This window comes from Ambystoma mexicanum, chromosome 3p (assembly GCF_040938575.1).
Source record: "Ambystoma mexicanum isolate Mex_15411 chromosome 3p, UKY_AmexF1_1, whole genome shotgun sequence".
In the NCBI taxonomy this organism is placed as follows: Eukaryota; Metazoa; Chordata; class Amphibia; order Caudata; family Ambystomatidae; genus Ambystoma; species Ambystoma mexicanum.
In genome coordinates this window covers 280,835,808-280,854,332 of record NC_090925.1, presented here as the reverse complement: position 1 = coordinate 280,854,332, position 18,525 = coordinate 280,835,808, and the positions used below count along the sequence as shown (strand labels likewise).

The following is an 18,525-nucleotide window of genomic DNA, read 5'->3' as shown; positions in this document are numbered from 1 at the left end:
ATTGGGTCCGTTATTTACAAGGGCCATTTCAGAACCTTCAGCATAAGGCTCAAATTAAGCTACTTATATTGCTTGAGTCTCACCTGAATGGGTTCCTCCTTCCTAGAATCCTAAATAAGCAAGCAGCCCCCTTTTATCCGCACCGGGAGAGCAGATTGCTGGACATTGATCAACATCACATATCAAGGAGGAGGATCTGCCAGGCTGGATACATACTTTTTTACCATAACATCAGATATCTAGGGAGTTGGCTGAAACAACATGCAATATAAAACATGCACAGCAAAGGACAATAATGTTTCAATTTTGCCCAGATCAGGAACATTCATCTAGGATTCTGACTTCTGAAGTTCAGGTTGTCTTCTGAAACTCTGCTTTGGTTTTGCAGCTCTGTCCAGCTTCCGAATCTCTGCCTGATTTTTTAAGCACGGTCTGGCTTCTGAAACTCAGTATTGTTTCAGAGGTCCTGTCTGGCTTCTGAGGTTCTCCCTGGCTCATAAAAATGGTTCCACGTTTTTTCGCCGCAGCCACTTAACCCATTTGCACTTTAACCAGACGGTTATTTGGCGGGTTCGCCCTTAACTTCTCATCTAACCAACCCCCTCCACCTCATCCTGCTACCCACCAACCACCAATCTCCTACCCCAAACACATATATATATATATGCATATATATATATATATATATATATATAGATTTTTTTTGTTTAAATGGCAAAAACGACAGCAGTGAAATCTGCATGTTTCAAATGCAAACGTGCAAAGTGGCTGCAACGAAAACAGGGCCTATGATAGAACTCTGAATGACTTCTGAGATTCTGCCTCACTTCCAAAGCTGTGCTTGCATTCTGAAGCTGACCTGACTTCTTAAGTTCTACATGGCTTTCAGGGCTCTACCTGGCTTCCAGAACTGTGCCTGGATTATGAGGTTCAGCCTAATTCTTCATGGCTTCTGAAGCGGTACATGACATCTGCATTTCTACCTGGCTTCTGCGTTTCGACCTGACTGCTGAAGCTCTGTCTGCCATCTGAGGTTCTGCCTGATGTCGAACCACTGCCTGATTCTGATGCCCTGCCCAAATTCCGATGGTGTATCTGGTGTCTGAATCACAACCTGACCCTTGAAGTTCTGCTGACCTCCACATTTCTGCCTGACTTCTGAAAAGCTATCTCATGTCTAAAGCGCAACCTGCCATGTGACATTCTGCCGGACTTCCATAGCTCTGACTGACACCTAAAGCTCTGCCTCACTTCTTAAACTCTTGCTGGCTTCTGCATTGCTACCTGGCTTACAAAGCTCTGCCTGATGTCTCTAGTTCTACCTGACTTCTACATAGCTTCTGAAGTTTTGCCAGATTCCGAAGCACGACCTGACTTCTGAAGCTCTGCCTGAATACTAAAACTCTACCCAGTGTCTGAATATTTACTTCAACCTTTTAAAGACCTGCCTGCCCTCTGTATTTCCGCCAGACATCTGAAGCTTTAATTGGCATCCGAAGCTCCACCTGGCATATGACATTCTGCCTAACCTCCATAGATCTGACAGACTTCTGAAGCTCTGTCGGCAGGCCTCTTTCTGACCCTTGAAACTGCCTAATTGGCTCTCCCTTTCAGTAACACCCCAAATCAGCACAATGACAGGCTTCAAGATGTGGTGACTGCAAGACAGGCTGACAGAAGTTCAAGTGCTAGTCTTAATCCGATGCAACTAGACTAGTCTTGACAATGTCAAGATAAATCCACAGGCCTTGGGCTTCATAGGGACTTAGGTTTACATGACATTTTGGAGAAGAGAAATATTTCACAAATCCTTTCTTCATCAAAAAGGGGGAAGTGTGGTGGTATGGATTCTGCTCTCTCGCTTTCTCCTTCTCTTTCATCTCTCTCTCTGTCTGTCTCTGTCTCTCTGTCTCTATCTCTTGCTCGCTCTCTGTCTCTCTCTGTGAGGAGTTGCCATCTGGCAAGGGTGTAGGAGCCCTGGCTTCTTTGATTTTTTATTAATGTATACAAAATAATGCAGGTAATTCCATCTCTGGGAATCTGCTAATCATATTCCCCTTTTATAAGAGCCATGCCAAAAGCATAGCGTACACGTGTGACCTGCTGCATTATTAGCCTGATCTGCAGCACCTGCCCTCCAGCGGCACTGAGCAGGTTAAGAGGTCACAGGTGTCGATTTGGCAGCTTCAGTGACAGCCAGGTATCTGCAGTACAGGGGCTACAATTAAGATATGCACCCCTGTTCCAAAACCTACACACCTTTCAGTATGCTGTCCTGGTGGCACGTATAACTTTAAATATAAGCCATATCTAAGTTTAAGGTGTGTTGGCCAGCATCTCTCATCGTTATCCAAGTCACATCGATTTGATATCACACATGTGCCAGCCCTGTGAGCCCAGTTCAGCTGTGGAAGGTTTTTGTGTAGTCTCCCCAAGACAAGTTGTCCTTCTCCTACTAGTAAGACTATAGCTTTGGAGGCTGCCTATCTGTGTCCCTTTATGAGGGCAGGTAACACCCTCCCCAGAGAGACAGACATGCCACAGGATATATTCCTGGAAACCGGAATCCCAGGGCACACCCATTCACAAAAGGCTTAGCGTCACACAAGGGTGCATTTAAAAGAAGGAGTCTTCCTCTCCTTCTTTGACTCACACTTGAACAAAAACCTGAGTAAAAATTAATTGGACCTCTCTTGGGAGAGATGATCCTTCCAATGTCCTCTGCAGGTCAGGTAAAGACTGAGTGTCCAAACGCAGAGGGAATCTCTGTCCCCTAAAACAGCCCAGGGATCAGTGGGTGTGAACTGTTGCTGAGACAAGATCTGCCTCTCTGCCAGCTACAGTGGGGCCCAAGACTTCACTGTGTTGAAGGACCCCTGTCATTGTCTGCCAGCCTCCTCCTTCTTTGGGAGTCCAAGAACAATGTGCCCCTTCAATGCCTGCATTGGGATTCACATCACCTTGAGAGTCTGGAACCCTGTTGTCATCAGGTGCTTAAAAATTGGGCTCACTGCATCTCGAACCACGGAACCTGCCAATGCTGTTTTTGACACTCAACTGAACTCTTTGAACCAGTGTGCTTACATTTCAAACCAGCTGCACACAACATTTCACCTACCAGACCCATTCATCTGCTCGGCTCAAATCAACTGCTCATCGCCGGACCCTGACTCGATTTACTGTAGTGTCACTTGACTCGAAGCAGCAGTTAGCCAAACGACTCACCCCAGCTTGCCTGCGGACAGCCACCACGTCAAACCGCAGAATGGAGCATTAGGATAACCTCTTTGAACTGTCACTGATGCTCAACTCGAACCACGGAAGTGTCACTCGCCAACCATAGTTAGAGGTTACATTACGACTTGAACCAGCTCGACCCCAAACCAATCTTGGTGAGTGCTCAAACTGGCATCATTCGATTGCCGTTTTCAAACTGCTCTGGGTTCTCGTATTCGCTCCTGCTTGATGCCAGCATACTTCTGGAAGTGCTCGCACGACAGGTCAAAGCCTGGTTAGATGCTGCTGAACCACCAAGAACAGCAACAAAGTATCATTGACTGCTAACTGCCCCCTTGGTCCATTTTGGGGCCTTAGAGACTGGTTAGGTCAATTTCATCCCTTTTGCACCCTAGAACATATCCTTTTAAAGAACATTGTGACTTTTCGTTGCCGTTCACCCCTGACCAAGAGTGCTGCATCTCGCTACCATTGCTGATTATGTGATCTTTCCTCAGGCGTGGGGTTTGTGTCATGTTTTCTATTTAGTTATTTTTGCCTATGGTGTGTTTAATTAAAGTATACAGAGCTTGACTGACCTATAGGGAACTCTGGAGAATTCCCTGTGGGCCTCTGCACCCGAGGCACCTATTTTATTTCCACATTTTCTCACAGAAAATGGGTGGGCTTGCTCAAAATGTCTAATATGGGGCACTTTAAAACGTATTTCCATTGCCTCTAATAGCCCACCCCTCAAAGTATATATTTTTTGATATAACCTTGATTGAACATTACTTTATTTAGACTGTTCTACTTCACTGTTTGGGTTGCTGCTGAATCATTTTCACACCCCTCTTGAGAGTCTAGCTTCGGCCCACGTTACCACAAAAGGTGAAGGAGGCATATCCCATGCTGTGCCTGTTTCACCTTTACGACTGTGTTGGCTCTTGGTCTGTAGAAGTGTGAGGGCATAGTAGGTGCTTTGTCTTCTTCTCATCCGTGTACTCGTGCAGGGCAGAAGTCAATGTTTCACATTCTATCTCTCTTCTCTGCAGAGACAATATTATTTTGCAGTTCTCACGCACATTAATGTCAGTAACATATGGGGACATATTCAATTGAATAATGCAATATTGGCATGCCAAGTGCTGCCAAAGCATTAAGATGAACTAACCTACTGTACAAATCATTAGATGTGTGATTTGGAGCTTCTGTTGGTATTTCAGGAATTCTGCTGCTTTTTCTGCTCCCACCGTGTTGTCTCCTATCAGATTTTTATTTTTTTTGAGCATTGTGAAACTGTTTCTCTTTTTGGAGAATTGTTCATAGCACCTTGTCCTTGTCTTGAGATTCTTTAGGGTAGTCCAAGAGGAAGATGGCTTGTTTCCCACCAGCCCTAGGTCACATCGTTGGCAGATCTGCGCACGCTCTGCTTTGCAAGACTGCCTGTGCCGGTCCCTCTTACTTTGTAGACTCTCATCATTAAACCTGTATGTGGCCATTACCGGCCTTTGCTGTAGTGTTTTTACTCCTTTCACATAGTCTGCTTTTATCAGAGTGCAGCATTGCATTTTATTTTGTGTCTGGGCTTCCCAGCGATGAACATATCTCTGCTTTGTTTAATCTCTGAGTTGGTCTAGTTGGAGTGAGGTCCCCTTCATTTGACCGAGTCTCTGATTCTTGACTGAGTGCAGTTTCTTCTGTATTTTTTGGGGTTGTTGCTCTTCTTCAGATTTGGCCTGAAAGGATGTGTTGTTGATTTTTTTTGCGATGTATCGCCTTCGTGGCGGTACGTTTCTCTTTTTCAGTCAGTGATGTGTGCTGCCCTAGTTCTGTTCAGCAAGCATTGGTGGGAGTGTTGGTGTGGACCCTGATTGCTTAATTGCAGAGCAGGAGGTGCTATCCTTTGCTTGGGATGAAGTCCCATTTAACATAGTCTTGAAAGTATTTCATGCCCCAGACATCAGTCAGTTAGGATGATAAACTTGATTACACAGTCAGATAACTTAAGTGTGAATTTCACTAAGTGCTTCACACTTGGAGTTTCGAGTGCATGCTGTGGGATGCTTACATGGCCTCTCCCGCAGATTGCTCAGCGCTCCTGGATGTCTTGAATATTATGTATATTTGGAAGTGTGTTCAATGCTCTCCCTGGCTAACTTTGACTGCTATTGGTTGGTCCCAAGGAAGTAGACTTTTGATTTTCCCGGGAGGGCCAGTGGACAACATTTTCAGACATCCCATTGAAAGTATAGGGACTATCAGAAGAGGCGGTCTTTCCTGACGGGTGGCCAGAGCGAGCATCACCTGTGTACCCTGCGCCCCTGGTTGGTCCTTGTTCGGGATTTTCCCTGGAGACCACCACTTTGATGTCAGCATTGTGACTGTTCAGGCCCCACACTTTGCAGTAATGTCCCAGTCTGAAAAGGCGTAGCTGTAGTCCTTTTTCACTTTGCAACAAAAGAATCAGGTCAAGAGAATTCGGTCGGCAGCTCTTCTTTGTGTCCTCTAGTGTTAGTCCGAGTGCCAGTGGCCTGTCAAAAGTTATTGTCAAGAAATGCATGTATGTGTCCAATAGAATTGGACAAAAGCAGAAAAGTTGTTCTGTCTGCAACAAAAGAACTAGGTCATGAGCGTTCAGAAGGAAACTGCTCTTTTGTGTCCTCTAGTGATTGTCCAGGTGCCAGTGACATGACAAAAGTGATTGGCAAGGCATTCGTGACATGTCAAAAGTGATTGGCAAGGCATTCGTGTATATGTTGAACAGAATTAGGCTAATGCCACTTTCATGTTCTGTCTGTGAAAAAAGAACAAGGTCGTCAGCGTTCAGCGGACAACTGATCTGCGTGTGCTCTCGCGTGAGTCCGGCAGCCAGTGACTTGTCCAAAGTCATTGGCAAACCCTTCACCTAGATATTGAATAGAATTGTGCTGAGGCAAACACATTCTCTTACTCTCTGCTCTTGTTTGAAGAGGTCTGTCCCCGTGTTATTTATTTGTATGCTGCATTCTGTTTGGAGTCCTCTGGGCCATATTCGATCTAAATCTTTTTCGAAAGTCACTGAAGCATGCACATATTTGCACCTATGTGTCCTCTCTAGGCCACAGGTATTTTACTCTATCAGTGTGTGTCTGTGTGCGCGCGCACGCACGCACGCACGCGTGTGTGTGTGTGGCCAATGGGCATGTGCCCTGTGATGCATTCTATCGGGCTCCAGTGCAGGATGTTGTCGCCTGGCGTGATTCGGGATGCTCGTGTTCAGGGGTTTTCTTCAGGTGCCGCTCCCATAGATGCCCACAGAGGTTATTTAGATCTAGTTGGTTGATGTTCTTGTCTGTTGGGGTGATCAGATGTTCTGCCCACATTTGTGGGACATGCCCTGGTGTGGGTGCTAAACTGGACAGCTTCATTATTGCTGAAAGTAGTTTGATGTTGCTGATGTATCATTAGATGTGGAATGTCTTACTGCGTGCCATGCATATGCTGTAATTAATACATTGGATCACGCAGTTGGCATGAAGAAACCTTTTGGCGTTGACATGAATCATATGGAGCATCCCTTAAAACCCTGCTTTTGAAGTAATTAGTCAACTTCTCTTTTAGAGAGTTTTCTGATCAACTGTGTCTTCTTTCTGTTGTGCCCATCTGTCCCGTCTTCCACGTTCGTATCCATTGTGTTAATGTTCCCTGCGCCCGTGGGCTTTCGGCACAATGCAAACAAATAAATAAATAAAATAAATGAGTATGGTGCAAAAAATAGCAGTGTAGACATCAACTAATCCTTTTGTTGCACTTACTGTGCTTGGACATCTATTGTCTCCTAGCATGAGGCTCTTTCGTCTGTAGCTTTATAGAGGTTTGAGAAGTGCTGTGGTCTTTTTCAACTTCTTCCACCATTTGTTCCAGAACACATTGGATGCCATGGCTTCTTGAGTTATACAGATTGTTCTGGGCCCCCTCCAACTACTAGGGCAGCCGGAGAGGTGAATCCCTTGCCCAGTATTACTCCTGGTGCATGTTGCACCGCAGCACGAGACCTAAACAATAGGTGGCGCACTACTTAGAGCATGCAATGCGCAATGCAAAGTGACGTTAGAGGGTGGGGGGGGGGCTTGCAGCCAGGCAATGCAAGGCCCTTCTAGTAAATGGGGTGAAAATGATTGATTGGAAGCAGAACATATGTTCTCTTCCACCACACACTAGTAATCTGCATTAAAACAAAAAAAATGCTGACGAGGGAATGCTGAAATACAATTAACCTACTAAGCCCTCAAACTGCTCTCAACGTTTCTCATCTAATGAAAGAAATATGCAGAGCCCCAGATATCATGCTCTGCAAATGCTTCATTTTAGCTCACGTCACTGTGAATTCCTATAATGTATCTGTAGGGTTATGGTCCCCTTTATAAATGAAAATAAGTACCAGAAGCAGTGGCGGCTGGTGACTTTGATAGGGGGTGGGGTGCAAATTTCTCCGGTCGAATTTGGGAGCGACCCCACATCATTCAAAAATGGCTTCCAAAAGGTGCAATTTACTTTCCAAACCCACCGAAATATGACATAAAAAGCATTAGCTTTTACATACTAATGGTGGTACATTACACTGTGCCAAAGGAGTAATCATGGTGCTTGAGGCTATGCTTAATGAGGACAAGTAAAACTAATACAACCAAAAACTAAAATTGAGAGGAGTAGGGACTAAGTAACACTGCAGGATGTCGAAGTTTGCACATTTGCATTGGAGGTTGGAGCTACTGCCATTATGGCACTCAATGTCTTGGACACATTCACCTCCAAAAAGTAAAAGACATGCATATTTATTGATCCTAGTTAACCTCTCTGCTGCCTACAACACAGCTGACCACACCGTACCAAATCACCTATGGCCAATTGCAGGAGCAGAGGGGAAATGGTTGTGTTCTTACACCCGAGAAATGAAACTATCCTCTGTGATATCTAGACAACACCCTCAAGTTCGACCTAAAGACACTGCGTCTGTGGCTCTGCAAGTCATTAAGGTGCTTGCAAAAGCATGTCTTGTATCAGTGGCAGAGCCTTTCATATGCATGGAACATTTCCAACTCAAAGAGCCCACAAACCACCAGCTACCTTGCAAATCTGTGCTAGTTAAAGTGAGCAATACAAAGCACCCATTGAAAGATTTGCTCATATCCATCATTGGTGTCTGCTATCTTGACATCTTCAGTTGCTTAAGTCACTGGTCAAATGTTTTCAACATCATGAATAACGTGCTGGAAGTTTGTGACAAGCAATCTGCATATCTATCTTTGTTTATTACACAACTTTTTATTGCATAATATGTCGTAATTAAATCAGTGAAAGTACTGTGGGATTAACTAGATTTTTCAGGTTGGCATTATGTTGCATTCTGGGACTTATAGTTTACGATTTAGATGTGAAAATGAAATCCACAATGATATTCTTTCGGCAACATGTTGCTATAAGGATTTACATGCTGTCATGTGCCTTTTATTATTACAAAGAGGAGAGGGAGGGGCAGGAGAGTTTTAGACTAGGGGCTAGGGCCTATTTTTTTAAATGATCTTCTGCATATGCACCAATTCATAGCCTGGCTAACAGCGTAACTTAAACCCTTTGATGGTACAATAGGCTGCAGCATCCCAACACTCACTAATATGCCCTAGATTAGCCTCATTGTGACCAAGCGAAATCCCCCAGCTTGGCACCGGCACTGTGGTCAGAGTCAGCGACTTGACAGTGACCACAGTGCCAAGCTGGGGGATTTCACTTGGTCGCGCAGCGCGGCTCTCTGTGCTCAGTGACCGTCCGTCACCTCACTGTGCACGGTATGAATGAACTGAGAGTATTTTCAGAAAATCAACACGCACATGAATATTTTGTCACTTTTGTAAGTAAAAAACATGAACACTTTTTAAACACAATAATCTGTAGTACCAAAATATTCCCTGTATGCCAGTACCGAAATCAGGGACCCAGTCATGCTTAACCTTTCATCTGGGCTGGTTCGTGAAGTGCCTGGTCATCTGACAATTAATCATATCAGTACTGTTCGAGAACACGAATTAACGGAAACAAGATCACTTGTTTTTATTGTTGCCTCAAACAACCGGGAATGGTGGGGGGATTGTACCTTCGATTTTGGGCGCTGTGGTACTTGTAGTCCTGCATTTTTATTATGCAAAAATGCAATTTTAAATGTGCTTAACTGTTTTGTCAACATTACAATCGTTTGTAGGCTTTTCAGCCGTTCTGCTACTAGCCATGCATATTGCTGTGTCTGGCATTCAAGGACATTACACGATCAGAGAGTGACCTGCGGCGTCGGATTCATGGATGGATACTCGGACTAAGTCATAGAGCAGTGGCGATCCGTAGTAACGTTTGGTGTTGTAGCTCGGCTCAGGCTCTCACCCAAGTGCTAGTAGCAATTCCGTGAGAGCCTGAGCCGAGCGTTGATACAGGACCGCCTGACCCGCCTCAGCCTACTTCAAGTAGGTTCATGGCTCATGCTCTCTCCTGAGCCGAGCATCAATGTGCAGCCCGGTGGCCACATGGGCTGGTGCGCCTCGGCCTAGCCTAGGGTAGGCATCGTCAACTAGGCCCTGCCTGCATTCCCCAAGGCAGGGCTCCCGAATGGTTTAGGAGCACAGTCCTGTCCTGGGGAATGAAGGCATACACTACACACAAAGTAAATAGCATTTACATACCAGCGGCGGGGCAGGCAGCAACAGCCGCGGGTCAGGCCAGTGCACGTGGTGTGCACACTGGCCTCGGTCTGCTGGTTTTCTTTCTGGGGAGCTTGCGGCAGTCCATGGCACGCACAGTGTGACAAACTGCTCTGGCGTGCAGAACACACCCGTGCGTCAATGACCCCACCCACACACTCAAATGCCATTGGCTGGCAAACAGCCAATGGCATTCATTAATAATTGTTGCTATGCCTCAGCCTGCTACTGCTGGTGTGCTGTTTGCGCACAGATCAATACTGGCGGGGCCACCTCTCTAGCACCCCGCCAGCATCTTAAATTCGATGGTGCTTACGTAGATTGCGCGGAGCTACGAGCTCCATGCATTTTTACTGCACAAAATAGCGTAAAAAGGGACACACCCCTGTGCTGGAAACCAACATTGCCGAGATCACAAAACAGGCCCGGCACATAATTATTTATTTAAACAAAATACCTTCTTCAGGCTTCTTGTACCAGTCCTACATTGCACTTGCAACGGGCTGCCACTAGGCCAATGATGCATCATTCATGCAGAATAGATTCAGAATTTCTGAATCTGTTCTGCATGTAGCTGCAGGGCCCTGGTTTGGGGGGGGCGGTGCCCCCGCCCTATGAAAGCAGCCGCCACTGACCAGAAGCGATGTTAAATATAAAAGCCGGGACTGGCTTAAAGAGACATTTCAAGAGAGACTGTGATGTAGTCACCTGCTTGTAGTCATTCTTTGAAAAAGCCTTGGAGCTTGCTGTTAGGCTTGATGAGATTAAGGGCCTCATTACGAGATGGGTGGTAGCCATGGAGCTTTTAGCTCCATGGCTGCCTCCCATACCATGCCCGTGTCTGGTCTCGTTTAATGGGGATTTACCGGTGTAGTCTGACCCTGGCGGGAAGGGTAAATCCCCATTGAACATGCCATTCCCCAGTCCCATTTGAGCCCCCATAGGGCTCAATGGGAATGGGGAGGGCGCTAATAAAGGGCTCACGACTTGCAAGCCCATTATTAGCGCCCTGGTCCCTTAGCGGGACCCGTAAGGGATGTGTGTTCAGACCACACGTTCCTTACGGTCCCCGCCAAGGGACCTTGGAATAGTGCGGTAAGGGATTACCAGCACCAGTCTCCTTACCGGTGCCCGGTATCCCTTACCGCCCACTTTGTAAAGACCCCCTAAATCTGAAGTTCAGCAGAACAAATGAGTTTTTGTCCATGGAATAAACACTCTTCATGGTCATTAATAGGCAGCTCAGAGACATGTATTATCTATGTTCAGTTTTTCTTTATTTGAATGCTGGTAAATAATGAGAAGCCGCCTGAGGGCGGAGTGGGTTTTTGACTTTGAAAAGCAGATATGCAGATACCAGATCTCAAAACAGTGAAGCCCAAAGGAGACTGTGCTTGAGGGTCTCCCTAAATTCACTCATAAGTAGGACACTGTTCCTTTCTCCTTTCTCCCATTGCTGGTTTAGGATCGCTCTGCAGTTTAAAGACTGGGAACAGTCACCCCAACATGACATATTGTGCACTATTGTATGTGGCACGTCAATGTTGAAGGCCCTGCCAGCAAATGAGGCTGCAGAGCTACGTACCAGCTGGTGTTTTTGTTAGCTGTTGGCACCAGAATAAATGGCAAGCTTGCAGTTCAATGCATCCACCTTGCAAAATAAGAGTGAGACATAGACACATGCACCCTGCTATCCTGAGGGTAGCACTTGAACAAGCATGAATCTCAAATCACACAAATGTAGGTGATTCGACCAGGTCGAACTTCAGACAAAGGTTTATTTGACGTTTGACCATATGGTGTAAAGGGGGACCAGAGGCCGGAGCTCTTCCTCAGTCTCAGGCAGCTCTTAGATAGTTAGATGGTCCATTCTAGAGGCAGACCTAGGACATTTAGTGAAGGGTTAATAAGCTATTATAGTAGTTGAGAAAATGAATGGATGGGAGAGGTATTGAGTGATTGAGGACCCATTGGAAGAGTTAGATTTAGGTTGGTTTTGCCTACAGAGTGCTTGTGATGCAGGAATTTAAAGTGGGTGAACGACACAAGCACCATCACCAGAGCGGCGAGGAGGCAGGTGATGCACCACTCAGTGTTAATCTCCTCAGGGAATTACATGAGACATATGGCATCCAGTGATACCACTGAAAAGGTTTGGGCAGAGCAAGAAATCCCTGAGGACAGATTGTGGGAGAGCTACGCTCAGCTGATTTAGTTGGGCTATAGTAGGAGAGATTCAGGGAGGTGAATGATTCACGAGAAGTGGAAAGAGCAGAGACTGTCTGAGGGCAACTTTCAGGAGAGTCAAGATCACCTGATTTTGGTAGTGAAGGACCATCAGTGATTTGGGGAGGACACTTCAGACAATGTCTGACTCTTGAAGTGAGTGAACGAGGCACATGCCACGATAATGAATGATACACATCAATTTGTATCCATTATTTCAGAGGCAGTAGGGGGTGTGCAAATCTTATCTATCGGAGAGCAGCGAAGAAAAACACATGCTTATGTTGATTAGCCGGAGGAGTTTGAAAACACCCATGTCTCTATTTCTGCAGCCCCATCGACTGATGAGTAAGCCAATAACGACGATTTTGACAAAATGAAAGATGACCAAGACAAATATTGTGACTCATTAGAGTCCAAGAAAGAAATGTACATTGCATTTGTGAATCAGTGATAGAGATGTATCAGTTTGACGCCACCAAATGATCTGAGGTGCATGCCTTCATATACCATCAGACAAACAGCATACCTCCACCGGGGTTCAAAGTGGGTTTCCATTGCCATTCATTGAGGGCCTCGCAAGTACAATGCATCAGAAATATGCTTGGTATCCTGGCAAAAATGTCCACAGTTGCCAGGTTGGGGAAAAGAATAAATGCTGATGACCATTCAAAAGATGCCAAAAAACAAGCAGACCCTGAAATAGGAAAAGCTTGGAAAATAAGCTGAAGGCCCGCCAGAATAACAGATGGATTACAAGATGCAATTAACATAAAGAAGCATCCGTTTAAATTAATTAAAAGTAAAGAAGCACGCTGTCAGCATTCTTTACATATTAAAGAAACTTCAGCCAACAAACAATTCAGATGGCCGAATATAAACAAAAGTAAGTAAAATGATCACCTGCAGAAGTAAAAACATAAATGAATACATTAAATTCAATCTATTCTTTAATATAGCAATATGACCCGGATCAGGTGGTAACGGCCCAATTACAGGCCCAAGAGCCGCAAGGGTCTTAACAATGGGCTCTGGCGCAGGTTCCACCTGATCAGGCAGGCCGGATCAGTTGGTATTGCTATTAGCACCCTGTGCTTTCAATCCGATACCCGGCTGCCGACAGCACTGAGTTCTGTTTGAATGAATGGGACACCTCTTGGCACCCCTTTCACTCAAACATAATACTGACTTAAGATGGCCGCCGTGGAGACAGAAGTCGGGACTCCAGCTCCAGTCAGAGCTCCTCTTCCATTTCCATGGAGGCTGGATCGGTGGCAGCGGTTGCACTGCTACCTAAAGATTAAGGTAAGTGGGGCAGGGGAGGGTGGCATGAAGATAGCAGGGCAGGGGAGCAGCCTTCAGGCTGCTCCGAATTTTGGTTTGGATTGTGTGATTCAACCCGTGATCTGAACAACCTAATTGGTTGGCTCCTGAGCCTGGGTGCTCATTTTCGTTTTTTATTATAATCTTTCATTTAATGCACAGACTGTTTTTAAATTTCGTCTCATTGCTCCTTAACAGTAACTTGAAAACATATAATATGAATATGGCCACCCCGCAGCAACCCAGACATGTGTTTCGGCAAACAGAGGCACTGGTACTCTCACTGATGCCACAACAAATGCCTGGAGTTGGGGTTGGTTACTCTTTTTAGAGAAGAATTGTGAAGCATTTTGATTCAGGACTGCCCAGGTGGGTGGAAACTGACGAATATGCAAATGATTATTTCTCCTCTGTGAAAGGTACAGTGAGCTAAAACGTGGTTGTAGACTGCCTGAGTAGGCACCTACCAGAGGTCAGGTTATTTGGCTGTGTTGATTCTCAGTAGAGGGGCTCCCAAGAGGTTGCTAGGTATTGTGGTATGACAGAGTAAGGAGGCCGGTGAAGTGGTATCATTATGGCTACAGATGTTTACTCAAAAAAAAGAAAAGAACCTGCCTCTCACCATTTCTATAGGGGATTTCCCTACTGTGATGATTCAGAGGATCTTGTCACTTCTTCCCAGCTGGGAGCCATTCACTATGAGGCCAGGGATGTGAGGTCGCTACCCAACAGTAAAAAGCGGTAAACTGCAGTAAAAAGCAGGAGGACCTCATACAGAGAGACTCCCCTCTTGGGGATGAGGACTCCCGTCCCATGAAAGACCTCCCTAAACCCTTCTCCCCAGAAGCCATGGCCTTATTAACTCCTCCCTCCCAACCTGCAAGTACTACTGTGTGCTATTGCGACGTCTCTACTATCTCATCTGTAGGATCAGATAAGACTGAGACAAAGAAGAACCAAAGAAACATACAGAACAACGGATTACCAAAGAACAGTGAAGAAGTTGCCACTAGGAGACATGAAAATAACTTCACAGGTATTGATGGCAGACACTGTAGTGGTCCCAGCAATGTAAAGTAAAGTAAAGGTCGAGGAAGGAATAGACGTGCTTGAGAGCAAGAAGTGCAGTGAGGGAAGCTGGTGTCGGTCCAACAGGGCCTTGGAATTTCAAACCCAGACTACTGTGTCAGGAATGGCTTTGGCTGGAGACATTGAGGACATGGATAAACCTGACATGGACCTGTATGCTTAAGGTGACATGAAGGTAAACTACATAGGAATATTGGACACCAACATCACATTAAAAAATTGAATAAATGAATGTGGAAAATGTGGATATCAAAAAGTTCTGGCGATCAGAATTGCCCTGAATGCTGAACACTCTGCGATGGTTGTGAATGTTCAGGACACGTGAGCTGGTGAGTTAAGTGATGTTTCTTTTCCAATAAGCATTTGATTTATAAAGTAATTTCAACATGAAATTGTGTTCCGGAAATGTACCCAAGCCTGAAACTCACAAGGCCTGATCAATACCTAGTTTGATGAGGTCTGAAATGTAAGAATAACTAGTTAGCCACTGCCACATTTCCTGAATTTGTGAGATAATTGTAGGGGCCTCTTTAGAGTGCTTCTGGGGTGACTTTGGTACAGATGCTCCTGCCAGGTTTTAAGGGCAAGTGGGTGCCTCCGCCTGGTGCTTTTGGCTGCTGGGTGCATTTGTTACCTCCATGTCATTTCTCAGACTCAGAATGTGTTGTTCTATTTTGCTGGACAGGAAATAGACAATCCATGATGTCAGTGTCTGCAGGGGTTACGCTCTCAGCTCACTGGTTCCTGATTTGATGTCATGGGTGAGGCACCCAAGAAAGAAACCAACATCAATGTGCTTTGATGACACATCCACTGACTGACCAACATGTAGTAGACAATATGGATAGGGAGCAGGAGTGGAAGGGGTTAAGGTAGCAACTCTGCACCCCAATTTTATCTTTAGTGACAGCATATTTAATCCTAACTCGGAACGACAGCTGAGGTTAGTAATTATGGGAGCAGTGGTCGCAGGCCATTCAATCTAGCAATGCGTTCACATGTGCCCTTAGGATCAATAAAATGAGAGTTCCCCAAAGGCATCAGTCCTGATAATTATATGGATCTCTCCTTTACCCTCGTCTTATCATAAGGATTAATTCCCAAGGGTGGTTAACGGCATGGGACAAGGTGGCCCTAGAGGTACCAGTTTCAAAGTTCATACATACAATAGGTAATTAATAGATCCATAGTGATGTTAACAGGTGCCAGGTGTGTGATACGTAGAAGCTGGTGTCCTGACTAAATAAGTGCGAGACTCTTAAGATCATTTAAGTATCTTTGAGTTTAGCGAGTTGAGTAAGTTCATGTCCCTTTCTGCTGGCAGTAGCTCAGATAAATAGGTGTTTTGGCACAATGACCTGCAATTCAATAGGTCAATGCACTTATAAGGTATAACGTGTACCCCCACACTCAGAGCCTCCAAATTGATCATCAGGTCAAGGGGAGATCTACTCAGAATCAACCCTAACATTCGATTCGTCGGGTGGCCCCATGGCTCGGAGCCCTTCTGATCTGGGTTACCTCTGGGGAGGATTACACGAGTAGAGAACAGAAGGTTAAACTATCAGGTGCGCATTCTGCGATTGGTGCATTAGCGCAGGGTGCCTATGCGGGATACTTTGGGGATGTGGGTGCTGCTGGGTTACTGTGTTCACCCACTAGCATGTGCACACTGTCAACAGTTTAATGTAGAAACAAAACATGCATAGTTACATCTGTTAGATTGCTTGTTAAAGGTAGGAATCAAAGTGGAGATATTTGGCACCAGTCGTTCTCGCTACCAAGTTGTCTGGATAAATGCAACTGTGTGTCAGCTTAAGAAAGCTAAAGAGGAATATTTCAGTTGATCGGTATCCCTTGCCATTAAGATCAGAAGCATTCTCCAATTTGGATAAGTCAACCATATACAGTATGATTAATTTGCCTTCTGCCTTCCACCAAGTTAAGCTTGTAGATGAGTCCATTCACAATGATATTAAAAAAGCATTGTGTTACAATCATATGTAAACAGTCTACAGCCCATCCCAGTGGAGGATTCTCCAACCAAGGATCCAGAGAAAACCCTCTTTAGAGTGACCACAAATAGTTAAAATAAAAAAAAAAGATCCACAGAAGGTGGAATTTGGCCAATCTTAGTTCAAATTTAAAAGAGGTGCAGAATCAAATCGTGTAGAGAGTTCACCAAATCCTGCTTGGCAATTTATCGACTGAACAGTGAAAATGATCAACACATTTCACCACAACAATAAACAGCCGTGCTGACATTTTCAACATGATGCACCAAAGTGTAGTCACTTAACAATAAACATGATTAAGTGAAGTGGCAAAGTCAATTGACAATAAATCATAATCGTGCACCTTGTAACAGAGAAGCGTGAGTGATATTAATTAGAAAACATCACCCATGTAGTCCAGCAATCCCCTTGTAGTATCATGACAGTGAATGGCTCTAAATGCCTGTCTAACATCACATGCGAGACACATCAGGACCACAATGCGTAATGACGGTGTCAAGCCAGGGTTAACGTAGTCCCCAACTCCCCACAACAGATCAGTACAGAAAGGAGTTAGGTTCAAAACTATCATAATGGCACAAGATGGCAGCACCTATTGATGATAAAAATGAAGCCTTGCACAGTTGCACAGTTCCACGAACACACACACACACATGCATTCCAGTGGTCGTCAAACTGTAGGGCCGGCCTCCCAAGGGGGGCCTGAGGCATACCCAGGCGGGGCGTGAGGTGCTTTAAAAAGGGATTATGGTGACTGTTTTTAATAGAAAATAAAAGCATCTATAGCTCGTGGGGGGCCCGGGAACGATACTTTTACTTAAGGTGGGTCTCAGTGTAAAAAATGTTTCAAGACCACAGACTTAGACACACATGAATGCACTCAAGCAAGCACCTACCCACACAACTCAAGCCCACCCCCGGTAATACACATGCACACGTACATATAGGGAAACAAACTCAAATGCAAGAACAGCCATACAGACACATGCATAGACATACACCACAAGCATGCACATATTCACATAGGTATGTATCCAAACATAAAAGTGCAGGCATGCAAGTGGACACACACAGAATAACATCTCAAGGTCACGTTACCTCGCAAAACAGTTGCTCCTTCTGATTGGTTCATCAGTGGACATGTTACTAGAATATAAAGAGATGCTAATCAGTTTCACCAGCGAACATTTGTGTAGTAAAAAGGGATAGGATAACAAAAGCACGCAAACCTGACTCCAGTCACATCTAGTGCACGAAGAGTCTGTGTACCCCAGAGGCCAGCAGGAGGCATGAACTGCAACACATACTTCCCTTTGCCTCGGCCATCTTCACTTTCAGTGCAGGAAAGCCAGACAGTGGTGTAAGGGGATAGTGAAGTCACTGACATAACATAACAGAATTGTCTCACCATTATAGCTCAGTCCATGAGTTTAATTCTCAGATGCAATAAATGTTCCTGAACAATACTCTGGTCTACAAATGTCTCAGGCTCGTACACCCCTTGTCAAAACCGATGTCTGGAGTCTTGCCAGGGTTTCTGGGCATACCACATGAGATTCCAAACATGTCTCTAATGCACCATAACTGGCTGTCTCCATTTACCAGACTCCATAGTCTCATAGACCTCAATGGTCTCTCTATGGAATCACACATTTCAATGACCTCTCACTAATTTCGAGACTATATGGTCCCAGTATTGACCAGACGTCATGGTCTGATATACATTTTGTAAGACCAAGACGTCTGGTAAACGGAAAGAGTTCACTGACAATGTGAACATTCACCAAGACCTCTTTTATGTGAATACTGTTCATCAAGCCCTTAACACATCTAAAAAATGCAAGTTGTGATTTTTTAACACAGACGTGATGGTAGAGCTTTAATGGTGCAATGGTAAAGAATAGAGTGTTGGAATACTGCATGGCCTC

The 18,525-nt window shown here is 45.0% G+C and overlaps 1 protein-coding gene across 1 annotated transcript in view; it reads right to left on the bottom strand.

Moving 5' to 3' along the window:
* Positions 1–18,525, bottom strand: part of COL20A1 (collagen type XX alpha 1 chain) — a 686,383-nt gene that overhangs the window by 276,788 nt on the left and 391,070 nt on the right. The window contains exon 24 of the mRNA XM_069650801.1: positions 17,696–17,743. Coding sequence (XP_069506902.1) covers positions 17,696–17,743 — 48 coding nt within the window. The remainder of the gene's footprint in view (positions 1–17,695; positions 17,744–18,525) is intronic.